The sequence below is a fragment of the Belonocnema kinseyi genome, chromosome 3 (assembly GCF_010883055.1).
Source record: "Belonocnema kinseyi isolate 2016_QV_RU_SX_M_011 chromosome 3, B_treatae_v1, whole genome shotgun sequence".
In the NCBI taxonomy this organism is placed as follows: domain Eukaryota; kingdom Metazoa; phylum Arthropoda; class Insecta; order Hymenoptera; family Cynipidae; genus Belonocnema; species Belonocnema kinseyi.
The window spans coordinates 79465162-79484319 of NC_046659.1; the positions used below are offsets into that span (position 1 = coordinate 79465162).

Sequence of the window (19158 nt, forward strand, 5' to 3'; positions counted from 1 at the left end):
ACCCACCTTAAACTGTAGGTCCCCCTTCCACCACCAAGTAAGTGTGTGGAGGGTGTGTAAAGGAATAAAGAAGGTGTAAGAAAAATGTAAACCCTTAGGGGGACACATTAGAAGCTTAAAACTAAACTAAAAATGTCTTTAAAATTGCTTTTTGTTGTCATGTTTAGTAATATGACAAATTATTATATTTATTTAAACAATTCGTATAAACAAATGCACATGTTTACCGTTCTTCCAAGAGTAGACTCAATTGTTTTACGGAATCAATTAAATATGCATTGCCAGTGACTACTTTCTATCATATTTTTCAAATTAGCAATAACTGTTAATTATTTAGCGGTAACTATAAAGGAATTAACATTTGAATCTTTTTACTATGAATATTCGTATTTTTTTAACGAGCAAAGATTTATTTCCACGTAAACGTGTTGATACATACGTGCGAATAAACGAGCTGAACAATCAAAATACTTTCTTAATATTATGATATTTTGTATAATTGTTTTCGTTTTAAAAAAATCTACACCTTTCTGACCAACGCTTCTGCTACAAGTTTTTTATTACGCAAATTCGCTCGACACACCATTTGCTTGAAGTTATGGATGCACGATTTATGCAAATTTCATCGAAAACATAAACAAATTGGCTGAAATGGGGCAATGTGATATAAAAAAAAAGAATTTTTACACGCAGAGAAAAGGTGCCCAATTAAATTTCCTATATTCGCGGGCGTATTCTCATCGCGCGCTACGCGCGCGGCTCGCTTCGTTCGCAAGTTTGAGCGCGCCTAGGGCGCGCGACGTTTGAATCTCGCGCTTCGCGCTCAGATATTTATTCTTTGCATTTGGCACGCTTGAAAAAAACCTTATCAAAAATATCTCTTTTAGATGGCAGTATTTAAATGCATCTTCATATTCTGAATTGTCTACTAAATTAATTATAGTCGAAGATTAAGTTTCTCAAAGCTCCGTAGGCTTTGAGGTACACATTCTTATCGTGACAATCGCGCTGCTTGCTCGATTCCCGACAGACATTTGTAAAAAGGTTTTGTTGAATATTTTTCTCGTAACTTTTTTTTACGAATAAAACAAAAAGTACGCGTCCTATCAAGAAGTGATCCTTAACGAAATTGTAGATCTTTTTCAGGATATCAATTTTTTTTATTCATCTTTTTTCGTATCCTACATAGTTTGTCCACAAAATGGAAGTTTTTATTTTTCATTATTTTTTGTGCAATAAAAATTTGAATTTTCGTTTTTTTAAGAAAATCCAAAAATTTGTTATGATGATCTTGTAGGGCTTTTAAAAAGAAATGTTTTTCTTCTCTTGACTTTTTCTCATGTCGTGCGTTTTTTGGCTTCAAATTTTGATTTTCGGTTGATTAAACAAATTTTGAAAACGCTATAACTCTGAGAATTTTCTTTTTATCGAAAAAAATCATTAGCATAAAATGTTTTTTCTTTTTAATATTATAAATATCCGTACATACAATTTTCAAATTCAGAAAAAAGTTGTCTCAAACATTTTTAAATGCGCTCACTTTTTGAATTTTTATCAAAAATGGCTGGTTCACGAACTCGTCCTTTCTTTTAGGACCTAAAAAAAGTGTGCCAAAGATTCATTTGATTCATTGATTTTTTCGAGAGTTATCGTGTTTACGGGTAGACGGCTGGACGGCAGTACGGCCGGGTGGACGGATGGCCGGAAGGACAGACAGACGCCATCGTGAAAACCTGATTTTCGGATTCAGGGGGTCTCAAAACGTGGAGATCCGTTGAAAAAGTGTAATGTCAAATTTCCGACAATTCTAATACTTTCTCAATCATAAATGATGAGAATGTAAAAATTCGAAACTTATTTCAAAAGTTTCCTAGGGTCCAAACCGTTCTGCGAGAAAAATGTATAGGTTGTTATAGAATTTGGCCTCTCAGTTTAATGAATATTCTTCATTGGCAGAAAATCAATTGCGAAAATTATTTTTACCGCATCTCTATCTTTTAAAATTTGCAAATAAAATATTTATTTTAATTAAAAACATTTTTCATAAAATTCTGATTAAAATTTATAATCCATAGAAATGTATATTAAAGAAAACGAAAATATAATTTACAATCTATCTACTTATGATTATGAATAATTTTATAGATCTGAAACGAGTAGCGTGGCCTCCTCCACCAGAGGATCAAGATATTGACGAATACATTGAACAAGGCCCTGTTCAAGCCAAGGTAAGCAATAAATTATAAGCAAAATACAATTCTCAAAACACGAAACTACTCTGTTTCAACAAATTCGACGCTACATTAATTTTACACCAACGCAGAAATAGCGTCTGCCAAAAAAATCTCACACAAGGAACAACTCAGAACACAAGGTTCATTCCAATTTTCGGCATTGAAATCAATTTTCAGTTTAAAATCTCTTCATTAGGAAACAAAGATACACATTATATCATACAGTTTTAGTTTCAATATTCTTTCAAACATATTTTGTTGTTTTACTTTCTAATTTTTACAATCGAGATGTGCATTTCGTGGTTCGAGAATATTTATATGCTTTTATAATTGATTTATAATTGTTTATAAGAAACCAACGACCATTCGCAAGTTCCTGGTTGATTGCACACATTTTTCGAGGCTGAAGGGTCTAATATTTGTATCGAAATGTTCATTCAATTAGCAATCCTTGTATTGATTGTCATAATAATTTACTAACTTTAATCATTTATTTTATTTCATTTTATGGCTCACAAATTAGAAGAAATATTCGACTCGTGCATAGACTAATTACATTAACTTGATTAAAAATATCTCTCTCAGTCATCACAGTTCCTATTGGAGTTAAAAAAGGTGAATAGTATCATTTCTTTCAATAATAGGTCCTAAAAATATTGCTGCTCATTTCTAGTCCGGGAGCGGGCAATGCTGCCGTATGCAATAATATTTCCAACGATAAAAATGTGTTATTCTTCTGTATTTTGAGCCGCTGAATCCGAATATACCCGGCTTATTTCGAAAAAATGGTACGTTTTGTTTAAATCACAATTGTTAAAACAAATTATGAAAGGTTGACTTTTTCGATCTGGATCATTTTTTCCAGAAAATATAGCCCATTTTAAGACGAAAAGGTCTCTGCCAACTTTTTCGTAAAATGCATATTTTAAAAGATATAAATTTTTTATTGTCCAAAATTTGACGTTTTTCACTAACTTTTAACGTCAACAACATTTGACCTATTCAATATTTTTGTAAAAATGGAAAAACGTACTCATTCTTTAAAAGTTACTTTATAATCAGGTGTAATTCAACATTAGCGCAGACCCGTCGGAGATATGCCGCGCGCGTCGCGTCGTAGTCGCATGTGCTCGACCGCGCGCAGTCGATCTTTCGGGAATGGGTTGGAATTCGGAATAAAAATCAGTTTACAAATAACTCATACTCTACGAGCTTTCTTTCTGACTTACCAACAACTTAATTGTTTGAATTATAAGAGTATCGCGTTAGATCCTCTATCCGATGGATACGAAATTCAACACGACTTGTTAGTTCCAAAGAAAGTGGACATACTATTGCCACCGATTGACGAATTTGTACCCAGTTGCCATTGCGTTGCCTGCATATCAGATAAATCGTGCATTTGTGTTAGGGCTGGAATAAAGTGCTGTTCATTTTGTTCTTGCCAAATTAAAAAAAAAGTAAAAATAAACATAATACAAGTGGGGTGGAGGACAATAGCATGTGCTCGGAGACATAAATTCAACTCTATATCGGATAAAAAGTTTTAATGTATGTAAGAAAATTTGATATATATTATTATTATTTCTCAAGAAATTTAGTATTTGTAATATTTACAATTTTATTTTGGATATTATTAGATTAACAACGTATTTTGAGAAATATTTTCAAAATCATTATAGCTCCTAGCAATGAGCTATTTCAATTTATAGTTTATTCAATAACGTACCCAAGGAACTTATCGACCAATAAAAATAAATTGTTAATATCAATAATAACTTATTTTTAAATTGATATTTATTTCGAATTCAAACCCATTCCCGAAATATCGACTGCGCGCGGCCGAGCACATGCGACCGCGACGCGCCTGGCGCGCAAGAGCGTTAGGCACGTCGGAAACGTGCTGACTGTTAGTCGCGAAAATCATCCGACGAGTCTGCGCTAATGTTGAATTACATCAGATTATAAAGTAACTTTTAAAGAATGAGTAAATTTTTTCAATTTTCAAAAATATTAAATAGGTCAAATGTTGTTGACATTCAAAGTTAGTGAAAAACGTCAAATTTCGGACCTTAAAAAATTTATATCTTTTAAAATATGCATTTTACAAAAAAGTTTGCAGGTACCTTTTCGTCTTAAAATGGCCCATATTTTCTAGAAAAAAATGGTCCAGACCTAAAAATTCAATTTTTCATAATTTGTTTAAGCAATTGCGATTTAAACAAAACGTACCACTTTTTCGAAAAAAAGTCATGTATATTCGGATTCAGAGGCTCAAAATACATAAGAATAACACCTTTTTATTCCTGGACATATTGCATACGCCAGCATTGCCCGCTCCTGGACTATTCAGCGCACAAGAGTTAACTCCAAGGGATTGTGAGTTCCAATTGTTAATAAAATTTTTAATTTTTTTAATCACTTAAATATGAAAAGGGACAAATTCCCCAAAAATATGAAATAGGTGACAGGCTTTAAAATAGGTGATAAAAGATGAATTGGTGGCACTCTGTGATGCCTGCCCTCTAGAAAATTGCAATATTTTCGTGAAATAAGATGTGAGAAGAAAAAATTCAAAAGAAAAAGATGTAATGGATAAAATAACCATGGATGAATACAAGAATTGAAAATTAAAATAGGAAAAATTTTGTTTTTCACTTCAAAAGACACGTGGAATTGGCGAGTACGCCACGTACCAGAGCAGTCCATCGCCCCAGAATCAAAATTTTGTTCCATCATCTCCGTCGCCTGTGAATCCTGGTGGTACTTTGAAGCAACCCAAGCAATTTCAACAAGAAAAATCAGCTAAGGGTTGGGCATCGGTTTCACCCTCAGCCACCTCCCCTTTACCCCAACCACTTCTCCAGCCACCCACTTGGGGCCAGACACAAAAACTGACACCACAATTGCAGACCCAGGTGAGTTTAAATTAAAAACAAAAAAAAAAGAAACTGACTGAAAATCTTCATTTTATCTATTTGGTTAAAATAAATTCTTTCCTAATTTCAATTTTATTGAAAGTTTTTAAACTTCCAAAAGATTCAAATTTGTAGATTTGTTATAACAAATTTGATTAATTTTTTATTTAGTAGCAAAGTTGGCTTTTTTTAACTTTTCAGAAGTACTATTTTTTTTAATATTTTCAAATTTATCAAAAAAAGGTCTCCTATCCATGCTGAATCTATTAAAAATTAATTTCCAGTGGGTGAAAATAATTTAAAAAATTGTTTATTACGTTATAAACAAATTCATAAAGAAAAGTTCTTTCTGAGATTGATACATAAATTCACATTTTTGATATTTTTCAAGGAATAGGCTCAATTTTCAGCTCAATTTTCTGTGAAATCAACTGAAAAATCATATATTTCCAATGACTCTTTGATCAATTATTTCGTCAATTTACAAGTATTATTAAATATTTAAACAATTTTCATTTAAAAATTCAGAGTTTGGCTATTTTTTTAAAGATTAGGCTCCATTTCTTTACGAAATCAACTGTGAATGTCTTCCCGATCATTATTTGCCATATTTTTCAAAATAAAAAAAAAGATTAATGATTTAAACAATATTCATCAACAAATTCAGATTGTGACTATTTTTAACTAATGCGTTCAATGTTTGTTCACAGAATCGGCTAAGAATGTTTTTCCCATTATTCTTTGCTACGATACTTAGTTTTTTAAATTATTTAAATAATTATTAATTAGTTACAATTTGGAAAGTATCATAGCGAAATTATAAATCATACATTGTTAATCGAATCCGTAAACACAAATGAGGTGTTTTCGTTAAAAAAATAGACAAACCTTGAATTTGTTAATGAATATTGTTTAAGTAATCAACAATTGTATTCCATTTAGAAGTAGCATAGCGAGAAGTAATCGCAAATATTCTGTAAAAAATGGAGCTTATTCGTTGAAAAACAACCAAACTCTAAATTTGGTAATAAGAATTTTTTGAATAAATAATCATTCATATAAATTGTCGATATATGATAGTGAAAAGTAATCGAAAAGGTACTTTTAGTTGATTTCGAAAGGAAAATTAAGTTAATTCGTTGAAAACTAGCCAAAATATAAATTTGTTTATGAAAATTGTTTAGATATATAATAATTCTTATAAATTTGTAAAGTACTTTTTAAATAAGTAAAGAGTATTCGGAAAGACATTATTAGTTCATTCTGTACAAAAAGTAAGCCTATTCTTGAAAAATATCCCAAATGTGAATTTGTTTTTAAAAATTCCTTAAATATGTCCAAATATAAAAAAATATAACATTGCTAATTCCAAAAATAACTTTTCTTGATTAATATGTTAATAACGCAATATGTTTTTTTCAATAATTCCCACCCACTGTAAATTGTTCCTAGATAGCTGTGGCACCTACATAAAACCGTTTTTGAAAAAGCTAAAAATAAAAAAAAGATACTTCTCAAAAGTAAAAAAATATGAAAATTTGTTTGTAAATTAAAAATTAAACAACTTTGTCATTAAAAATTCAAAAACATGAATCTTTCTAGAATTCAAAAAAAAATCATAATTTTTTTACGCCACTCTTTGTCTCCTACAGTTATTAAAAATTTTGTACCAGCTCGATTTTGAGTTTAATAATAATTTGTCTCAAAAAGTCTATGCTCAAATGATTGCTCATTCAAAACTTAAGAAATGCAATCAAATTTTCACAGGTAAAATTTGTATATGGAATAATTTAACATCTTGAATTTGAGGCTTTGTTCTCATTTCGTTTCAGATCTTAAATTTTGGTATTAACAATTATTTTTGTGTCTTACTTGGGATCCCAACCGGTGTTGCTCGTAGATGATGAAAAACCTAGAACAAAAAAAAGTATATGAATTAAAAAAGTGAATTTACAATTCTAGATTTTCTACGCTAAAAACATTTCTTAATGTTTTTGATTTTACGTAATTCAGTATTTTAATATATTTAAGTTATATGCAAAAGAAAATATTTTTAAACAATATGTTTAGTAATAAATAAGACATCGATAAAAAAATAATGATAACTCCCAAAGTATTGATTGTCAAAAGAAATCTTGTGCAATAAGTGGTATTTATTAATTTAAAATCTAAGTAATTAATGCATGAATAATGTGTAAGCTTATAAAAATGAAACCTAATAGTTGATTATTTATAATTTTCTGCTGCGATTAATAGCTTTATTAGTTCACTAACAACTTTCTTATTTAATTTCATTGATTTATTCTTCACCCTAATTATTTACAGTTGCCTTAGCTAATATAGATAGCAGCCATATATAGTTTTGATATTAATTAGCTTATTTATTTTTTATTTTTCCATATAATATAGATATTGGTTCATCTATGAAAATTGCTTCTCTCGAAACAAAGTGTGGTCAACTGGAATATTTATGTTAAAATATGGTCGACGGTTTATTTGATTAAATAACTTATTTTTTTATTTCAAACTTTTTTTCAAGAACATAAAATCTTAATTTCTACAGCTTAGACTCATATTTTTACAATCTAAAACCCAGAAATCATAAATATGATGTATCAGATACATATAATATTGATATCCAAAATTAGTCTTAAGACCTTCTTCATTTATTTTACTAAACAACATCTTCTTCTACTTGAAAGTTTCTTTTTTAATACAATTTAAAAAAAAAGTAACTCAAAAAAAAATAATTTTATTATCAACAGAGCTCAGTAGACCGAACACGACAATCACCTTATTCGACGCCAGCTTCCACATTTGAAGCACCGCCTTCTACAATCACTCTGAGGCCGGAAGCTCCAATTTCTCAGGTAAATATTTTAAAATAGTGATCTGTATTTAGCTTAAGGCAATTTTACGAGTACCAAAAAATCCGGTCATTTGTACCAAAATTTCGGTTCAAATCGTCCGTCTTCTAGATCCCACTTCTCGTACCATAAAAAATCGGCTATTCGTACCGACATTTCAGTACACGCAGCCACGACCTTAATTTGATGGAACAAGATAGATTCTTCTAAATATATATCGCATTCTAGAAAATATAGTCCATTCATTCTTCAAGAGTTTGCGCCAATTAAATTTGACGGATGCTCTTTAAAAATAACTTTCCACCTCGCATTACGGAAAACTAGTACAGAGTATAATATTTATTGGCAAATATCATGAGAATGATAATATATAATTCATTTCAATACATTTTTTGAAAGTCATTAAAATATTATAAAATACCGTGAAATTCTATGAAATCTGATATTTTCTGAAATCTTGGAAAATTTATTCAACCGCCTTAAAAACATTTAAATATATACCCTTAAAAGCATTAAATTCCTCAGAATTCTTATAAAATAATTTTAAATCTTTTCTTAAATCATCAAAGCTGTAAAAATTCCTGTACAATAGTTCTATACTTTTCGAAATTCTATATCCTCAAATTAATAAAATGAATTAAAAATTCCTTGGAATCTTTTAACATTCACTCAAATATTTCGAATCTTTTGAAATCCTTTGAAACTTTTAAATGCTCTTGAAAATGCCATGGAATCATTTAAAATACCTTAAAATATTGTATAACCTTTGAAATCCTATTAAATTACTGAAATTAATTTAAAAAATCCTCGCAATATTTTTAAATGCCTTAAAATATTTTTAAATATTTTGAAATCCCTTAGCATTTTTTTAATTTCTTGGACATTAGTTGGAATTAAAAAAAAGACCTTAACATATTTCAAATCTTTGAACTTCCTTGAACATTTTTGAAGCTATTGGAAATTCCTTTTAATTTTTAAACATGCCCTACAATCTTTCAAATTCTATCAAAGCCTTTCAAATTATTTGAAGAAATTAAAAATTCGTTGAAATGTTTTTAAATATCCTAAAACCTTATTCAGCCTAAAAAAAATCGTTCCATATCTTCCGCAACTTAAAAAAAATTCTTAACAAACCCCCACTGCAATATCTTTAATTCATGAAAACCCAGAAAATTCCTTTAAACTTTTGAAAGCTTTTGAAAATTCCTTGAAAGCTTTAAAAATATCTTAAAATCTTTAAAATCCTTTATAATGACGTCAACTTATTTAAATCTATGAAACATTCCATGGAATCTTTTAGAATACCCTAAAATGGTTTTAATCCTTCGAAATCTTCTGAACATCCTGGAAACTTTCTAAAGCCCTTGAAATTTTTTAAATATCTTGAAAATTGCTTGAAAATTCCTGGGTCACACAATGTGGCCAAAGCAAGTCAATTTTGAATGGATAACAAGAGCTCTTGGTTATTTGAACATTATTTGTAAACAAATTCAGTTTGACCATTTTTCCATCATAAACATTATTTTTTCGGAATCAACAATAAATGTACTTTCAATTATTCGTTCTTGTCATATTTTTCTAATTGAAAAAAGTGATGATTATTTAAACAACATTTTTAACTATTTCACAGTCTGACCATTTTTCCATGATAAAGATTAATTTCTTGGGGTGTTACTTAAAAAGACAAAATACATGATGTATATGTGTTAATTAAATGTGTGGTAAATTCTTGGTTATTGGGTTATCAAATTATATATATTTATTGGGTATTGTATATGAACGACAACCGAAAATCCCATCAGGAAAAAATGCTCAAACTGTGAATTTGTTAATAAGAATTCTTTAAATAATCAACAGTTCTTGTATTTTGACAAATATGACAAGACGGCGTCATTGTTCCAAAATTTCTAGTTTATTCCACGAAGAAGAATAAGCTTCACATGCAAAAGTGTCAAAAATGTACATTTATTTTTGGAAAAATTGTTTAAATAATTAACTTTTCTTCTTCATTGGAAATTATCATAGCAAAGAGTCACTGGCAATATATTTTTAAATGATTTCGCTCAAAAAATGGGTCCCATTCGTGGAACATTAGTCAAGATATGCATTTATTTATCGAAATTGTTTAAATAATAAATTTTTTATTATGAATTTAAACAAAATTACAGTTAGGAGTCATTGGCAATACATTTTAGTTGATTACGAAAACAAAAATTGGGCCTATTTGTGGAATAATGCTGAAAATATGAATTTGTTTAAATAAATAACAGTTGTTGTTAATTTGAAGAAAAGAATAGAGCAAAAAATCATTGGCAAGACATTTTTAGTTGATTTCGCTTAGAAATTGGAGCCCATTCTTGAAAAAATCCTCGGAAAAATCAAATATTTTTATCAACAAAAACATTATATTAATTTTTAAAGTTTCTAAAATGTTTTTGTGAATTTAAAGTAACAATAATTGAAAAAAATGCATCCAGAAATATATTTGTTCAAATATTGCTACTTTAAACCCGAAAAATAATTTTAGAAAGTTTAAAAATTACAAATATTTTTTTTGGAAAAATATATGATTATTGTATTTTTAATAAATAAATCATATTTATTAGAAAATTTCTTCATTTGTTTAAATTCGGGACTTTTAAAATTGAATAATATTATAAGCTGTCGGAAATTTTCCAATTTGGTAATATTATAAACTGTTAGGGAATTTTATTATTCGGGAATTTTTATAATTCGGAAATTTCATAATTCAGGAATTTTCCAATTCGATAATTTTATTATTCTGAATTTTTGTTATGCGGGATTTTTATTAATCGGTGTTTTTCCAATTCAGAAATTTTACAATGCCGGGAATTTTATTTTTGATTTTTTTAGTCGCTCCCTAAAAAGTATCTAAAAACAATATTTTAAACAAATTTACCTACTGTTACCGTACTTCTAATTCTGATGGTCTCCTTGTGGTTGAATTGTTGATCACCAATTTTTCTAACCTCGAATTCAACGTTGATGTTTTTTTCAGTCCACAGTCATTTTTAAAAAAGAACAAATACTAAATCACTACTAACTAATATCAAAGATGAGAAAACTAAATAAAAACACAGAAACATCTCAATTAAATGAGAAATCTGACTATAAATATCAAATAAGCTCCAAAACACTTCCCTCTTCCCTTTTACCTCAAAATTGAATCTATTTTTGTTTTCCGAGTAGTCATGTCATTTATAATCGTCTTTATAGCTTACTAGCGCTCTTCAATGCCTAAAACTAGATAAATAATCAAAACTGATATATCAAACGAAACACACGTCGAACACCCGCTCAAGGTTTGAAAAATAACGACCACAACGACACCAATTCTATTTTAGTTTTCGGAGATGCCATCAGGAGCGCAGAGGGCCGAGTCTCGGCTCGATTTGACTTTTGACAATTACAGGTTAGGAACACTCGTCAGCACGTCTAACTGTCAAACTCTCCCTAGAAATGTTGAAAAACTGTTCAAATACGCTATAGCATCTTAAAATTTGAATAATGCAAGTGAACTAAACAATGGAAAATATTGTCGATTTGCATTGGTTTCCTTTAGTCTCTCAGGGAAATATTTATTCCCTGACAAAGTTAACGTCAACAAAAGGTCCCAATAAAGTTCTTGTTGCGTCTTTAAAAAGGAAAATCTATCTCTGCGAGTGCCATCAACTTTCCAACCATAGAATAAAACCTTTAATTAAGGAATTATTATTCACATATATTCCAAGTGGTGCCGAAATCGTTTCCGTTGACGCTTATAATAAATCCAACGAGGAAGATGAATTCGTCATTGGAATTACGATTATGAAGTACAACAGTGAAACCTCCATCGAGAGATATTTAAATATTTATACAGAAGGTGCCGGAGATGGCGAGGAGAATAATTCTATCGAAGCAATTGCTCAAAACTGTCTGATGGTTGAACTAACCTATACACCTTATCATTTGTATCACACAGTAATTCCTCATAGTACGGAAAATGAAATTGTTTGGCTGATATCTGGAGACGATGCTAAGGTCCATATTATCCGGGAAGATGAAACTAGTCATGGTTATATGGAGTCAGAAATAGAACAATATTTTCCGGAATTTAATGAGTTGAATTCAATCGCTTTGTGGATTGATATTTATTATTATGACGATTACAAACGAAGGGTCACTGTCATTGGGTGCGAGTGTGGATTAGTCAGAGTTTCTGATGTGGATGCAATTAAAGTTGAAATTAACAGAAATTGGACACTTAGGTATTATCAATAATTTTCAATCTAATTAAAATAGTTCAGATTTTCTTCATATTCTTTTTCATACTTTCAGGGATCACAGCGGTTTTGTACTTCAATTTAGGGTGAAAAAGGGAATTTCATTTATTATTAGTAACTGTTAACATCATATGGGTATATCTCATGAATATTTTTTTAAAGACTTTTATGTTTAATAAAATTTTGAAAGTGCTCATGCTTGACTTTGAAAAAATTATTTTTTATCAATATCTAAATTTCCGATCCTTATTCTCAACTCATTTTTTTTGTTCGCAATTATATTCTTTTCTAAGAGATTCAACAATTGTGTTAAAAAGTACCCCTTTTGGTTAAAAATCCAATTATTTGTTTTAAAATAATTTTTTTTTGTTTGAAAATTTAAATTTTTGACTTAAGACTTCAACTGTTTTGTAAAATCATCCTATTTGTCTTTAAAATTCAGCAATTTGGTTAACATATTTTTTCTTGTCTAAAAATTCAATTTTGTTATAAAATTCAACTACTTAGTTCTGAATTAACTTTTTTATTAAGAATTCATGTTTAACGGTTGAAAATCCATGTGTTTTTTATTTGTTATTAAAATTTAAAATATTACATTTCTCGTCAAGAATTCGTCATTTTTGGGTCAAAAATCAACTACTGGGTTAGAAGTTCAACTGCTTTGTAAAAATGTATTTTTCTTCTAAAAGATTTATACTTTAATGTTGAAAATTCAACTTTTATAGAATATTTGTCCTTTTAGATTGAAATTTGAACAATTTTCTTGATTTTTTTTCGTTCTTGGTTGAAGAATCTATTTTGGTTGAAAAATCAGCTATGCTGTTGAAAATTCGTCTTTTTTATTGAAATATAATTATTTTTTGAAAGTTCTTCTTTTTGAGTTGAGAATTCAACTAGTTCGGTATAAAATTCCACTATCTAGTTGAAAATTAACTTTTTTTTCTTGAAAAAAATTGTTAAAAATTCTATTGTTTTTTTTTTAACTTTTCTTTTTGGCTTTAGAGTTCAACGGTTTACTTGAAAAATCAACTATTTCGTTGAAGTCCACTTGTTCTGATGAATTAAAACATTTTTTATTTAAAATTAAAATATTTTTTATTCAAATATCAAATATTACATTTTTCATAGAGAATTTGTCTTTTTTTTTTTAATTCAACTACTTGGTTTAAACTTAAACTACTTTCTAAAAATGTATTTTTTTGTGTGAAAATGTATATTTTTGGGGTTGAAAATTTAACTTTTTTGTAGTAAATTGGTCTTACTGGCTTAAAAAATTCAACAATTTGGCTTAAATTACTTTTCTTTTTTAGCGGAAAAATCTATTTTTATTGTAAATATCAAGTATATTTTGAAAATTCGTCTTTTTTTCTAGAACTTTTTTGTAGTAAATTGGTCTTACTGGTTTAAAAAATTCAATAATTTGGTTTTAATTACTTTTCTTTTTTAGGGGAAAAATATATTTTTCTTGTGAAAATCAAGTATATTTTGAAAATTCCGTTTATTCGTTATAACTTTAACAATTTTGTTTAAATTTTTGTTTTTTGACTGGAAAGTCTAGTTTAGTTGAAAATTCAGCTAGTTTTATAGAAAATTGAACTTTTTTGTAGAAAATTTGTCTTAATGGCTTAAAAAATTCAACAATTTGGTTTAAATTACTTTTCTTTTTTAGCGGAAAAATATATTTTTCTTGTGAAAATCAAGTATATTTTGAAAATTTCGTTTATTCGCTAGAAATTTAACAATTTTGTTTAAATTTTTGTTTCTTAACTGAAAAATCTAGTTTAGTTGAAATTTCAACTAGTTTTGTAGAAAAATTAACTTTTTTGTAGTAAATTGGTCTTACTGGCTTAAAAAATTTAACAATTTGGTTTAAATTACTTTTCTCTTTCAGCGGATAAATCTATTTTTATTGTAAATATCAAGTATATTTTGAAAATTCCGTTTATTCGTTATAACTTTAACAATTTTGTTTAAATTTTTGTTTTTTAACTGAAAAGTCTAGTTTAGTTAAAAATTCAGCTGGTTTTGTAGAAAATTGAACTTTTTTGTAGAAAATTTGTCTTACTGACTTAAAAAATTCAACAATTTGGCTTAAATTACTTTTCTTTCTTAGCGAAAAAATCTATTTTTATTGTAAATATCAAGTATATTTTGAAAATTCGTCTTTTTTCTAGAACTTTTTTTGTAGTAAATTGTTCTTACTGGCTTAAAAAATTCAACAATTTGGTTTAAATTACTTTTCTCTTTTAGCGGAGAGATCTATTTTTATTGTAAATATCAAGTTTATTTTGAAAATTCCGTTTATTCGCTAGAACTTTAACAATTTTGTTTACATTTTTGTTTCTTAACTGAAAAATCTAGTTTAGTTGAAATTTCAATTAGTTTTGTAGAAAATTGAAATTTTTTGTAGAAAATTTATCTTACTGGCTTCAAAAATTCAACAATTTGGTTTAAATTACTTTTCTCTTTTAGCGGATAAATCTATTTTTATTGTAAATATCAAGTATATTTGGAAAATTCCGTTTTTTCGCTAGAACTTTAACAATTTTGTTTAGAGTTTTGTTTCTTAACTGAAAAGTCTAATTTAGTTGAAAATTCAACTGGTTTTGTAGAAAATTGAACTTTTTTGTAGAAAATTTGTCTTACTGGGTTAAAAAATTCAACAATTTGGTTTAAATTACTTTTCTTTTTTAGCGGAAAAATCTATTTTTCTTATGAAAATCAAGTATATTTTGAAAATTCCGTTTTTTCGGTAGAACTTTAACAATTTTGTTTAAATTTTTGTTTCTTAACTTAAAAGTTTAGTTTTGTTCAAAATTCAACTGGTTTTGTAGAAAATTGAACTTTTTTGTAGAAAATTTCTCTTACTGGCTTCAAAAATGCAACTAGTTTAGTAGAAAACTTAACTATTTAGTTGAAAATAAACATCTGTTGTTAAAAATTTATATTTTTTGTAGAAAATTCAATTTTTTTAGAAAACAACTCTTTTTTTTGAAAATATAATTTTTCGGATGAATTCAACTGTTCTTAGTATAAAATTAAAATCTTTTTTTGTTGAAATACCAAATATTTACTTTTTTTGTGAAAAAATCATCTTTTTGATAAAAAATTCAACTAATTGGTTAAAAGTTGAATTACTTAGTTACAATTTTATTTATTTTAATTGAAGATTCATTATTTTAGTCCGAAAATTCGTCTTTTTATATAAAATAAATATTCTTGGTGTTTTATTTGTAACTAATGAATTGATTTATCTTTCGGGTTCAATTTCTTGATTAAATCGTTAGCGAATTCTTCGCTGTCGATGATGTCGTTCAAATCTATATAAAATTAGCAAATAAATCCTTCAGGAAATATTTGAAATTGGTATCATCAAAAAGTGTCTCTCCCAAAGAGTCTTTTTTTCTAATATCTTGAACTTCTGTTTATGATTCCTACAAAATGAATCGAAACCTTCTAAAAAGGGGGAAATGTTATAAAAATGCTCGATTTTAGGGGTTTTAGGGGATTTTTCTAATTTAATGGGGAAGACAGGAGATTATGTAAAGAAAATTGGACGGACTGTGATCCTTGTACTTTTTTTTAGCAGTAGTACTTGAAACGGTTTAAAGTCTAGTTTAAATAAAGTAGGAATACTTTCAAATCAACTTTCCCCTTCAGATATGATAATCCAGTATCCAGCGTTCGGATATTTCCTCAAAGGAACATAATAAAAAAGCCATGGAGCTTGGAGAAAACTCCCAGTGATGATGTAAAGGCCAAGTTGAATATTCTCGTAAATACAGCGAGCAATTCGATTGTCTTTGAAGATATTTTAAGCAAAGGCTTGGAAAAAGATGTGGTACTAAGAAGTAACAATGCCACTGCTTGTGTCCTCTGTTCCTGCATAGCAGACATAAATATGGATAATCAAAACGAAATATTACTTGGCACCTATGAGCGGGAAGTTCTCGTTTTCGCAAATAACAACGGCATCTGGGAAATGACAAGTAAAAAATTATTCGACGCACCGATTCATTCCATATGTTATACAGATTTAACAGGTGATGGCGTAAACGAACTCGTCGTGATGACTCAGAGAAGTGTTCATATTTTAATGCACGATTCGAACAAAATTCAGGAAATCTGGATCGAACGTTTTAGAAAAATAATAGCGAAGAAAAAAGAAAATGAATAAATGGTAGAGAAAATTTACAGATTTATATCAGAGGACTTTTTTGCTTCTCTTAGGGTTTAATGAGTTTAATTTAAATTTCTTCTTCAAATTCAGGATCATTAATTCATCCCTTTAAATCGATCGTATAGAGCTTTATAAATATTAACTTTAAATTTAAAAAATTATATTTAATATGCATTTTTTAGTTATCAAATTGGGGAAATATAAATCAATAAAAATAATAAATTATTTTTATTAATTCTTTGAAATTTTTTCTAATCTTTGTGAAATCTATAAAATCACTGGGTGGAAATGTAATTTTATAATAAAATCACAATAAACTGCAATAATGTAGTCTAATGTGAAAGTTAAAATATAAAAAGTTAAATTCAGAATAAATCGAAATGTATATTAGGATTTTTAATACATTATTATCTTGTATTATTATTTATTATTAAAATATTATATGCATTATTACTATTCTAGATTTCCAGAAACAATAAATTATAAAAATGTACGTGGATATCTATTTTCACAATTTCAATAAAGAATAATAAAATTAAAATTGAAGAAATCAAATTTAGAATAAATCAAAATTTACATTTCTCTTAACATCCTACACTCAGCATTAAATACGAAATTCTGGGAAATTGGAATTGATAGTTAGATTTTTTTCAATTTCCGAGAATTTCGCGGTTGAATGTTGAAATTGTTTTCTTTTTTTTGTAAAAATTTGCAATTGCAAAATTTTTCAAGTGTGTATCTTAGTAAAAATTTGTGGTTTCTAGTAGAAATACTTTTGTAATTTTATACCATTTTTTATTTGTAATTTTTCAAATAGAATAGGGAATTACAAATTAATTTTACTAGATAGTGCAGGTTTGTGCTTCAATTCAGACTTTTTGTAATCTTTGTAAGAATGTTTTGAAACTTTTGTGAAATTCTTGAAAATTAAAATTGTTAGATTTTTAAATTACATTTTGCATATTATTATAATTTATTTTCCCTTGAAAGCTTGTATGAAATGTTTGAAATCATAGTCGAATTTTCGAAAACTTTCTGAAATTTTGGCTAACACTTTGATATTTTTGTAAAATATTTTGAAATCTTTGTGAAATCATGGAAATATTTGTCTAATCTTTTGATCTTTTTTCAAATCTCTTATATTTTTTGTAATCTTTGTGAAATATTTTTAATAGGAAATGTATTTTTGTAATAAAACACAATAAATTACAATAATAAGAAAATTAAAATTGAAGAAATAAAATGCTAATATTTTGCAAAAGTTTGTAATTACGTGTAAAATTTAGTGACAGTATGCGTATTCTAGCCTAAATTTGTGGTCTCCAGTAGAATTATTTTTGAAATTTTCTATAATTTTGAACATTTTCAGAAAATTTTACAATAATTTTAGAAGTAATTACAAATTTTACACACAAAAATAAAATTTAAATTTTATATTATCTTATCTTTCTTGAAATCTTTGATATCTTACTAAAATTTTTGCGATATATTTTTAAATATTTTTGTGAAATACTTTTAAATCTTTTGAAAAAATTTGAAATTTTTGTAAAATCATTGAGATATTTGCGTAATCTTTTTAGCTCTTTTGAAATCTCCCAAGATTTTTTTAAATCTTTTAAATCAAAGAAATCTCCTGTTAAAAGTCAGTTTTCATAATAAAACACAGTAAATGGCAAAAACGTACAAGAATGTGAAAAATAAAATTAAAGAAATTAAATTTAGTATAAATCTAAATTTAAATTCCTCTTTGACGACCTAAACACAAATTTAACTATGCAATGCCTGGAAATTGTAATTCATTGTTAGATTTTTTTAATTTTAAGGAACTTGGCAGCTGAATGTGAAAATTGTAATTTTTTTAAATTGATAATTACTTGTGAAAATTCGCAAGTTTCTGTATTTAAAAAAATTATGTTTTCTACGAGAATCTATGTAAGTTTCTGCAAATTTTAACGAATTTTAAATACAATTGAAAAATTAATTCTAGTAGAAACTACAGGTTTTTGATACAATTTGGACACTTTAAAAAAATTTTACAATAAAAAATGTTCACAAAGAAATATAATTTTCATATTATTATAATGTATTGTGTCTTGAAATCTTGTAATCTTTTGTTTAATTAGTGAAATCTTTCGGAAATTTTGGAAGAAACTTTTAAAATATTTTGAAATTTGCAACATTTTGTAAAAATGTCCATATTGTAGCAAAAAATTTTTTGTCTGGTAGAACTTTTTTTATAATTTCCTAAAATTGTTGACGTTTTTTTAAATTATAAGAGGAAATTACAAATTAATTATAATACAAGCTAAAGGTTTTTGCTGTAATTCGGTGCATTTTGGACAATTTTACAATTATCAATTTTTACAACAGAATTAGAATTTGCATATTATTATAATTTATTTTTACTTGAAATCTTGAAATTTTTTAAGCCTTGGTCAAATTTTTGAAATCGTCTGACATTTTGACAAAAACATTAAAATTTTTGTGAAATATTTGGAAGTAATTGAGAAATAGTATAATACGAGGGTAGTTCAATAAGTCCTTAGAATGAAGTATAAAAACAATTTTTTTTGAGTAATTTTTTTTTATTTTTCAACATAATCTCCTTGGAGCTCTATACACTTGGTCAATCGCTTTTCAAGTTTTTTTAATCCTTCAGAAAAGTGCGTTTTCGGA

At 27.5% G+C, this 19158-nt stretch overlaps 1 protein-coding gene across 6 annotated transcripts in view; it reads left to right on the forward strand.

Moving 5' to 3' along the window:
- Positions 1 to 19158, forward strand: part of LOC117168809 (KICSTOR complex protein kaptin-like) — a 38704-nt gene that overhangs the window by 17627 nt on the left and 1919 nt on the right. For 4 of the 6 annotated variants that reach the window (XM_033354642.1, XM_033354645.1, XM_033354643.1 and 1 more), the window contains 3 exons: positions 2146 to 2228; positions 4901 to 5152; positions 7918 to 8022. In XM_033354642.1, coding sequence (XP_033210533.1) covers positions 2146 to 2228; positions 4901 to 5152; positions 7918 to 8022 — 440 coding nt within the window. Of the gene's footprint in view, positions 1 to 2145; positions 2229 to 4900; positions 5153 to 7917; positions 8023 to 11425; positions 12288 to 15962; positions 16483 to 19158 lie in introns of those variants that run through there. The other 2 variants (XM_033354646.1, XM_033354641.1) reach the window with 2 other exon arrangements.